The sequence below is a fragment of the Perissodus microlepis genome, chromosome 18, assembly GCF_051167445.1.
Source record: "Perissodus microlepis isolate ML-2025 ecotype Zambia chromosome 18, ASM5116744v1, whole genome shotgun sequence".
NCBI lineage: Eukaryota > Metazoa > Chordata > Actinopteri > Cichliformes > Cichlidae > Perissodus > Perissodus microlepis.
This window is the reverse complement of record NC_140478.1, coordinates 8,433,831-8,444,490: the sequence shown is the minus strand read 5'-3', so window position 1 is coordinate 8,444,490 and position 10,660 is coordinate 8,433,831. Positions and strand designations below refer to the sequence as shown.

The following is a 10,660-nucleotide window of genomic DNA, read 5'->3' as shown; positions in this document are numbered from 1 at the left end:
CATAATACATAACACACAATACATAAGACACACAGGATTATAAGGTGCACTGTCCATTTTTGAGAAAATTAAAGGATTTTAAATGTGCCTTATAGTCCAAAAAAATACGGTACGTGTTAATGCTCAAATACTCAGCGATACACTGACTATGTTGTTTACAAGTTTGAACTTGGCTTTCGTTTTGATCACATACTAGCCAAAACTATCTGGCGTGCTATCACTAGACAAAATCTATTCACAAAAAATACCAACACAGAAGTTCCATCTTTGTGGTGGTTGCCTCTACAGAGCTACAATTTCCCATGATCACACATTGATAGATAAACTTAAAGTGTGGTGAAAATCCATCTTAGCACCTCTAAGCGTCATCAGGTTGATCACAGTCTATATCTTGTTTTCAATCTTTACAATAACCAAAGTGCAAAAACCACACAATAGACTGCTGTTGTGTTTCTCAGCCTGCAACGGTTAAACATTTGTTTACTTTTCGGAGAAAATTGAATGTTTTGTTACTGTTAGACGGTACGCTAAGGTAAGTATAACAGCTTTGGATACACAACAGTAGTTTTAAGCATGTAAATCTCTGATACGAAAACAGGTATCTCCTGTTCAGAAATTCAGACTTCTTCTTTGAGGTTAACTTGGCTTTATTCACATTTTGTTTAAAATCCTCACATTTTATCAAGGCTGGCTTGACTCCCATGGCTGACCCATGTTCTTGTTTCCCCTTTAGTCCTCATCTTCTTTTTATTTTAATTTGCACTTTTAATAGTTCTCTAAATATACCATATTTGCTTTTCTTGGGATGCACTTAAGAGGCTAAACTACTCCAAATTCACCACTCATCTAAAAAGAAGGCTTAAGACGAATGAGGCTGTATGAATGAGATTCAAAACAGCTAATGAATATTCATCCCCCAACCTTATTTCACATATTAAAAAAAGACATACAAAGTTAACCTTTATACTGTTGTTACATTGGTATGCACTCTTTATATGTATCAAAAGGTATAAAAGGTATATATAGATCTGAAAGGCTAGATTACAAGGCTATACATAGAAACGCATAAACACAACCTTTGAATGTATTTAATACCTCTATACGCCTCCTGAAATGAAATATCATATAAGAAAAACTAGACAGGCTATACATTTAGATATAATGAAAGTCATCATTGTTGTTGTTCTTCTTCAACCTGTGCATCCTGTATTACTTCCCAGGGTTTTTCCCAGTGTCTTCAACCTCAGTGATCACTTCTTCAGGCTTAGCCGATGGGGTAGAATAGAAAAACTGGCAACACAAAACAGGAAACCAAGCTTTTAAATTTTGTATACACACATCTTTGTGGTTCGAAAAGTGTTAGAAATGTGAGCTTGTGTATTCACAGTCCACAATGTACTCACATTAAATGCATCGCTTTTTTCCAGGAAATATTTGTACTTTGCTGGGGGGCGAGGAATCGGAGGAAAAAGGACCTTAGTCACCCTAAAACACACAAGTATACACAAAACGATCCTTGACACGCTTCTAGTTTTAAAAGGGGGAAAAAACAGATGCAAGGGAGGAAGTGTTTTATCTTGTATCTCCTTTTGCATTCTCCTTATTTGGTTAGTTAACAAGTCAAACCAGGGGATTTTTGCCTGTAGGTTGAAGAACTTTAGGGTGGATGCTGTGGTGTGAAGAAAGATGCCATTCTCTCACTTCTCCTTTTCAACTTTGTTCTTTTTCCGACATTCACCAGTTTCACATTTAAAAATCATGACAAAGTGGATCAGAGAGACACAAACAGCTTAAAACAAAACAAACCAGTAAAAGGAGGAGTCACATATGTGGCGGCAGGTTAAAACAATACCTCTGATAGCGCAAAAACAGCAGCAAAGCCAGCAGGCCCATGGGTACTCCGAGACAAATGAAGACTATCACCACAGGCTTGAGCACAGAATCTGACCGTTCCATCGCTACAGATACACAACACAAAAGCACTGTTCTTTAAACTGACATGTTGATAATTATAACACTGCATCATCAGCCACTGTTTAAACCACTGCACAAGAAGACATAGAGGACTTACACGGTGTGACAGTGGGACTCCATTCACTCCAGTGATCTGATCCTGAGCAATGTTGCAATGATATTCTTGTCCTCATTCTCACGCTATAGCTGTGTGAAGGATCTACACTTGCCACTGTATGATTTGTATGGTGTTTGGGTAGCCAAGATGTTGTTTTTTCCTGTTTTAAAGAGATTAATCAAAAAATGGTTAATCTCACTTTAACAAGGCCGACTGATAAGATTGCTCTGACTTTGGACTTCAATTAACCCTCTGAGGTCTAAGCATGATTTATCATAACCCTCTTTTTTTTAATTGTTTTACAAAGAAACTGAAAACTGAGCTTTTAAAATTTTTAAAGCTTAGTTTCTTACAATTAAAACAAAGTTTTTATCTTGCAAGGACTGCACCTTTATCTCCTTTTTTGGCATCAGATTGTGGTTATTCTTTGCAGGTTTTCTGTACAGTCTGGGTTAAGTTGACACCTGCTTCATTGGCATGCCCTTAACAGCACTAATCATTGGTTTTTTTCCCCCCCTTTTTGCGTTTTCATGTGGACAGAAACATTTACATATGGAGCCTTAGACCTCACAGGGTTAAAAAGAAGTTTGTCTTGTTCATTATTCCTGCCACACGTACAAAAAAACCAAAAACAGAATGTTGCATCTGGAATAATGACAGCCTGTGGTGAAGCGTACTGTACCTGATCACGTATTTCCACTTCATTTTCAAAACATTCAGGATTAACGGCGTTTCTGGTGCGAGGCAGGTCCCATTTTACAATCAGGTTATCATTATTGAACGATGCCGAGATGTTAGCAGGTGGAGAAAGATGCTCTGTGACACACACAAGCACATGATCAGTAAGGTATCTGACAACAACACAACCTAAACCTAACCTCAAGCCTCAGCTTACCATGTGTTCTAAAAAGAATTTCACATTTTGATTTGTGTAACGTGTAAAGTCACTGGGAGGAACATCATTCTGAAATTGTTCCACAACTTTGTAGACAAAGTTTTTTGCAGATTGGTGAACCTCTGCCCATCTAAACCTCTGGGAAACACTACTTCTCTTAAGAAGCTCAATCCTGTCACTGAGCTGTTGCCAGTAACAAAATGTTCTTTCAGCTGTTTCTTTTTATTATCCCTTACTTTTCCAGCCTTTTGTTTCCCCATCCCAAAGTTTGAGATGTGTTGCAGGCAACAAATTCAAAATCAGATAATATTTTTCCTGAAATAGTAAATCTGTTTAAAAATGTGATGTTTTCTGTGCTCTGCTGTGAATAAAATATGGGTTTATGAGCTTTCCAAACATTCCATCCTTTTTTACGTACATTTTACTCAGCAACTTTCGATCCCAACTTTTTTTGAATTGGGTTCATATAACTACTCAACACTGTTTGTATAGAATTACCTAGTGTGTCCATGTCATACACGTAGGTGTAAGATATCCAGTTGTGCAGGGACATGTTAAAATGTAAGACTACGCCTGATATTTCCCCACTGACAGTCAAGGACATTGATCCAACTCTTTCCGCAAAAGTACGGCTTAGAGACTTAATTACTGTTTCCTCATTACAGACACTGGAAGAGAGAAGTACAGAGTTAAAACAATGTGTAGCGTTCATTGTTCCACATTAAAATGAACCTTTAAAAAAATCATAATACCTGATAAACACAGAGAGCCGAGTATCTTTCTCTAAGGTGTTGAATGACCAGGAGCAGTTGAGCTTATTTGTTGAGTCGAGGAGGCAGATAAACGTCTCCTTTATTTCTGAAAGCTCTTTATGTGAATTCTCTGCTGAATTCTGTATGTTAACCATCTAATACAAAAATTTACAGTTTAGTTAAATAGCATGCACTGCGTCTGTGAGGTCATTAGAAAACAAAAGTGTTTATACAAAAGCTTATTCTCATTTTCACCTCGTACGTTGCATCTGAAAACTTCTGACAGAGATCCAAACCATGGCTTTCAGTCGCTGCTATAAGAAAACACACGTTTAATCTGCAGCACAAATTCTTAACTGATCAGAATTTTGTATTTTTTTCTATAAACTGGGTTTTAGAGGAGTCCAGTTTTGATTAGCTTACTGTGTAAAGGAAGCAGGAAACAAAGTCAGACACCACCCAGATTAAAAAAGGTTAAAGTAAAATCATTGTTGAAATAAAGCTCCTGGTATTTCCTGCAAAAATATTTTGATTGTCACATTGCCAAAAGCCATTCTTCTTAAGCATTTTTTTTTTCCTGAGGACATGTTTGCATAGCGATTAATCATCCACCTACCACTTTGAGGGAACCACAAAACCAACGAAGTGGACCAAATTACAAGACGGATCGGAAACACAGCCATGGCCGACCTGAGTGTTTTACACACACACACACACACACACACACACACACACACACACACACACACACACACACACACACAGAAAGACAGAGACACAGATACACACTAATGAGCATAAAGTCTTCAGCCACCATACAGTAAACACAGGAACGCCATTGTACCACTTTACAATGAGCAATTTCCTGTGTTTAATACTTCCCCTTTTTACATGCTTACTTGTAGAAGGTGGGTGCTTGTAAGGCGTCTAAGTGGGCACATAATCAACCACAAAGAAACATCTTTTCTCAGATGAGTCTTAATTCTTCACTAGGTTACATTCACTTGTCCATTTTACACTTATTTATACAAAAAAGAAAGACTTGGTTTGGTTTATTCACTCTGTTTATATCTTCTCCCTCAAAAAAAAAAGACAAGTGGACCCAACTATGACTCACTATGCTGGCGTAACGCGCTCTTATGAATCGAGGTAAATTCCCAAGTTTCCTACCAGCTATATTATATTAAAAATTGTGTAAATAGCAATAATAATAAAGTCTCACCTTCTGCTGTCCCTCCTCCGTGTCTTGTGGTTCTCTGTGCTCTCGCTGCCTGAAGACAATGACACATTTCTGGGGAAAGAAGAAGCATGACGTCACATACTGTACTCAGATCCAGGAAACCAAGACTTTCTTTCTGTTTCTTCTTTTTTCTTCATTTGCTTGTAAAGCAGATCAAGCAAAGTGAAACAGGTCAACATCAATGCATAAATATTATCAGCTTCAACAAAGTAAAGTAGATCAACATCATATGGTTTTCTAATACAAACCACATGATGTTGATCTACTTTAGTTTATTTGGGTTAAACCACATTTGAGCGGGCGATCGTGGCTCAAGAGTTGGGCGTTCGCCTTGTAATCGGAAGGTTGCCGGTTCGAGCCCCGGCTTGGACAGTCTCGGTCGTTGTGTCCTTGGGCAAGACACTTCACCCGTTGCCTACTGGTGGTGGTCAGAGGGCCTGGTGGCGCCAGTGTCCGGCAGCCTCGCCTCTGTCAGTGCGCCCCAGGGTGGCTGTGGCTACAATGTAGCTTGCCATCACCAGTGTGTGAATGTGTGTGTGAATGGGTGGATGACTGGACATGTAAAGCGCTTTGGGGTCCTTAGGGACTAGTAAAGCGCTATATAAATACAGGCCATTTAACAGTTATTATTTTGTGAAAAAGTGAAAATAAAATAAGACACATTTTACAAAATCCACAATAACACTAATAATAAGCCGGCTTAACAAAAACAAACCAAAGAAACACAGTCCCATTGAGCTCAATATTTCAGTTTGTCCTTTTTGGTCATTTGTCAAGTCAAGATTTCTTTTAATTTCAGTTCCTTTTTTTGTTTTGGTTTGGTGATTTGAGTTGTTACCACTTTGGTTTTTTCAAGAGAGAATAATGACGTTCTTCAACAAGGGCTCAGGCTGTCTGGGCACAGGTTCGCCATCTCCATTCGGAGAGAATTCAGGAATCAGTTCCAGTTGCTTTATCAACACCGACAATAAAAAAACCTAGCCAAGATGAGGTATCAACATGAACAAGGCAAGGGACAAAGCCACATGGCCTCCCTAGCTCGTGCTCCCATCAGCTTAACATTAAAGTTTTCAAATTAAGCTACAGGCCGGTGGCTCTGACATCCCACCTGATGAAGACCCTGGAGCGACTGGTCCTGGCTCAGCTTTGGCACCTGGTGACCTCATCATTGGACCCACTTCAGTTTGCCTACCAGCCTGGCATTGGAGCGGATGATGCCGTCATTCACCTCCTACATCGTTCCCTTGCTCACCTGGAGACCGCTGGGAGCACTGTGAGACTCATGTTCTTTAATTTCTCCAGTGTCTTCAACACCATTCTTCCAACTGTCCTGAAGGACAAGCTGGAGAACTCAGGAGTGGACCATCACCTCACTCCCTGGATTTTGGACTACCTCACCGACCGACCACAGTATGTGAGAACTCAGGGCTGTGTGTCGGACAGGGTCCTCTGCAGTACGGGGGCCCCACAGGGAACGGAGACTTCTCCCACAACTCCACCCGGTGCTTCCTGCAGAAGTTCTCTGATGACTCTGCAATAGTCGGCCTCATCACTGATGGGGACGACAGGGAGTACGGAGGACTGACCCAAGACTTTGTGGACTGGTGCCAGCTGAACTACCTCCAGATCAACAGTAGTAAAACCAAGGAGCTGGTGGTAGACTTCCGCAGGCACAAACATCCTCCACTGCAACCACTGAACATCCAAGGTATGGACATTGAGGCTGTGGACAGCTACAGGTACCTTGGTGTTCATCCGAACAACAAACTGGACTGGACTCATAACTCAGACGCCCTCTACAGGAAAGGGCAGAGCAGGCTGTACCTGCTGTGGAGACTCAGGTCGTTTGGAGTGAAGGGCCCACTCCTGAAGACCTTCTATGACTCTGTGGTGGCCTCAGCCATCTTTTATGGTGTCTGCAGCAGCATCTCTGCCAGGGACAGGAAGAGACTGAACAGGCTGAGCAAAAGGGCCAGCTCTGTTCTAGGATGCCCTCTGGACCCAGTGGAGGTGGTGAGTGACAGGAGAATGGTGGCTAAGCTGTCATCCCTGTTGGACAACATCTCCCACCCCATGCAGGAGACTCTGACAGCACTGAGCAGCTCCTTCAGTGGGAGACTGCGGCACCCACGGTGTGGGACGGAGAGATTTCGCAGGTCTTTCCTCCCCACTGCTGTAAAACTGTACAACAAAGATTCCAACTGATCAAACACACACATCCACACATGTGCAATAACACTAAGTGCAATACTCTTTTCTGGCATCATTGTATTTTTACTCAGTTGTATACAGCATTTGTATTCTATTTTTATCCTATTGTATATTTTATTCTGTTTTATTCTACTGTATATAGTATTTTATTTTATTCTATTCTGTACAGTTGTGTACTGTATCTATTCTTATTGTATTCTAATTTTTGCTTCATAACTTTTGCACTGTCCACTTCCTGCTGTGACAAAACAAATTTCCCATGTGTGGGACTAATAAAGGTTATCTTATCTTATCTGATCTTATCTTACAGACAATGCAAGCACTTGTTTACAACACTTTTTCTGCATTTAAACTCACTAAGACAACCGTCTGTAGCTGTCTTGTTTACTTATCAAAGTGCAAAAGACCTAGCTAATACGTGATGGTGGTCCACCGCTTGGAAGGCAGGCCTAATTTTACTTCTGAACATATAAAATTGGAGAGAGGATTACACTTCCTCTTTTCAAAATAAATATTTCTCAAAGTAAAAGAGTGCAAATGCATTGATACAAATAAAAGGGAGAAAATAAAATTTTAAAAAAGAGGTTTTCTCTACTGGGTTACACCCTCCCCAGCTAAATACCACGCAGGTCTCGTTGCATGTGTAGCCAATACTGTCTGTCTTTGCAATTAAGGGATTCTGAAAAGGCTGTGCTCAAACCCTGGAAAAGTGATTTTACAACAGTCACTGGAAGGTTTCCTGAATCAGGATAATCAAGTCTTTTAGAAGGATGTTTGATTCTTTTTGATTGTCTCACTGGTTGAATTGTAATGGGATCATCACTGTATCAAACAGTGATGAAGGGTTGATGACGCGGAATCCACAGCAGTCCTCTCGCAGCTCTCCTCTCTCTCCACGCTGATCAACAACAGGTCGGATGCCCTGTAAAAGATGGCCAGCCAAAACTCCGCTGTGATCATAGAGGTGAAAGATACCATTAAAGAAAATGCAAAGCAGATCGAATATATCAAACAGTCCTTTGAATTTATCTGTGCTGATATTAAATCCGTGAAGGACAAAGTTGACCACCTTGAGATGCAGCTTGCCAAATTTCAAGAAACCCGTGACGCACAAAAGAAACAACTCTCTCGCCTGGAGAGTTGTGACAAGGATGGTCATTATATTCTATTAGTGCTTGAGCTTGCTAACCTGACTTTTGTAATTGTAAATGTCTGTGGTTTCAATTCCCATACTGAAAATAATGCACTTATTGGCAGGTTAGAAGAACTCATGCTTCACTAGTTAACTAAACTCCCTGATTCTCACATTATTTGTGGCGCAGACTTTAACGCTGTACTAAATAACCGTCTTGAGAGGTGGCCTCCTAAAAGTTCTGACTAATCTAAAACTGTTTATGAGCATTGTATTTAATGGATACTTGGAGGGACACGCACCCATGTCAGAATGAATACACATGGTGTAACAAATCTTTATCAAGTCAGTCTCAAATTTACTATTGGCTCATCTCTAAAGATCTGAGTAATGTGGCTGCAGACATCTTACCATCGCCTCTATCCGATCACAAATCTATTCGCATTTTTATTCCTGTAGTATCTTCTCCCCTCTCTCATACGCCTGCTTACTGGAAGCTTAACAGCAGTATCCTTAAACATTCTGCTGTATGTTCAGAGATCAGAAAGTATTGGAGCAAAGCAATAAACGAAAATTCCTTTGGTCTTGACTGGGAACTGTTAAAATATGAAGTTGCAAAATTCCTAAGGAAGTACTGTAGTGATTTAGCCAAAATGAGAAAAGAAGAAGAGCAGGAAGTAATAAGCAAGATCTTTGCTCTCAATGAGTCTGAAAAATTTCAGCTTGTTGTGCAGCAGCATAGGCTTGATGAGATTTACAAGCGAAGAGCTGAGGGAGCTTTTGTCAGGTCACGCAGGCAATGGCTTGAAGAAGGTGAGCAAAATTCTGCTTACGTTTTTAGGTTAGAAAGGCAGCAGTCAAGAAACAACTCAATTCAGTATTTAAAAATGTATGGCTCAATCACTGATGAGCCAAAAAAAAATTCCAATATCTTAACGCCTTTCCTAAAAGAAGTTTACATGGAAAGTATAAATAAAGGCTCACTGCCCCGACAAACCCATTTTCTGTGCGGTTTGAGAAGCTAACTTATAGCTTTCCTCTCGCCAATTCTTGAGACTTTTAACAGCTTGCAAATGTGTCACTTTTTGATCTTTGTTGACAGGAGTTTGTATGCAAGATCAACTGTCAATCTGGCTTTTCTGAAACATCAATTTGTAGGGCGTAGAACCTGTTACATCACTATGGGTGCATTTGCTTGCATGTACTAATGGCATAACAGAGTCTTTCCTGTGAGACTTTTGTTTGAATTATGCGTTCCTAACATACTAAGTAATGTTCTGTTGAATCCTTTAGTGGGTTTACCAAGTGGGTGGTATGGGATTTATCCCACAGATCTCACACAGGTCCTTTATTAAATTTGCCTCAAAATCAGGACCCTGATCACTGTGCAGGCGCTTAGGTAAGCTGTAGTTGACAATGAATTGGTCCCATAGGCACAAGGCGACCGTTCTTGACTTTTGATTAGGGTTAGGCAATGCAAGCGCAAATTTAGTTAAATGATCAGTTATTACGAGGATGTCACGCGTGTTACTGCTGTCTGGTTTCAGACTGAGACAATCCATGCAGACCATCTCTAAAGGTCAGGTGGCTGTTATGTTGACCAGTCTAGCTGCTTTTTCAGAAGTACTCTTTCTCCATATGTAGCAATCACCATGCCATACGTGGCCGATAGAATCATGTTCTGACAGGATCAAATGTTCTGTCAGTGCTTAAGTGGCCCATATCATTGTGCAAGCTTTGGAGCACTGGATCTCTGAGCTCCTCCAGAAGAACAAGCTGGTGGGTCATTTGGTCTCCATCTTGTACAACACCTCATTGTGACTCTCCAATTGACTGAGTTCCCTGAGTTGCAAAAAAGGGAGATCTGGAAGTTCTTTTCCAACAGCTGGTGGGGGTGTCTGGCCATGTTCAATTTTTTTTTATAATTTGGCCGACTGTCAAGTCCGCTCTTTGTTCTAAATTTACGATTGGGACAAGGCAGGAATGATTGTTAAGCCGTGGTGTTCTTCTAAAACATAGATGTCTGGCATCATGTCAGCTGAGAGGGTCTAGAAGTGTAACACCACTATCCTGACTATCATGTCTGATTTTAACAAGGTGGTTTCGACAGATTGCTTGGACAACATCACTACCTACAAGCCTTATGGTGTCAGTGTCGGCTAGGTGATGCTCTATAAAACGGCTTACAGGCTCCTGCTGTCATGGGTTGCCTTTGAGGATCCACACGCAGGACTCTTGAGTTGCGAGTTAACAATGAAAGTTTATTTACAATTTCTTCACCAAGTGTATTTACAGGCTGTGGGGGGATAGTGCTGTATACAAGACGTAAGGTGGGCAGGGCTCCGGGGGAAAGGGGAAT

At 40.7% G+C, this 10,660-nt stretch overlaps 1 protein-coding gene across 4 annotated transcripts; it reads right to left on the bottom strand.

Moving 5' to 3' along the window:
* Positions 1-644: 644 nt before the first annotated feature.
* Positions 645-5,024, bottom strand: LOC146367195 (interleukin-9 receptor-like). 4 transcript variants are annotated; one of them, XM_084912893.1, is made up of 10 exons: positions 4,941-5,024; positions 4,335-4,408; positions 3,974-4,029; positions 3,719-3,873; positions 3,465-3,634; positions 2,754-2,887; positions 2,072-2,231; positions 1,853-1,958; positions 1,404-1,485; positions 645-1,290 (listed from the first exon to the last, which is right to left on the bottom strand). In XM_084912893.1, the coding sequence occupies exons 2-10, from the start codon at positions 4,399-4,401 to the stop codon at positions 1,210-1,212; spliced, it is 1,011 nt and encodes a 336-aa protein (XP_084769019.1). In that variant the 5' UTR covers positions 4,402-4,408; positions 4,941-5,024; the 3' UTR covers positions 645-1,209. The 4 variants fall into 4 exon arrangements, with proteins under 4 accessions (XP_084769019.1, XP_084769018.1, XP_084769020.1 ...); XM_084912892.1 differs by having other exon boundaries at positions 646-1,290; positions 3,974-4,032; XM_084912894.1 differs by lacking the exons at positions 4,335-4,408; positions 4,941-5,024 and adding an exon at positions 4,142-4,176 and having other exon boundaries at positions 647-1,290; positions 3,974-4,032.
* Between the last annotated feature and the right edge of the window lie 5,636 nt (positions 5,025-10,660).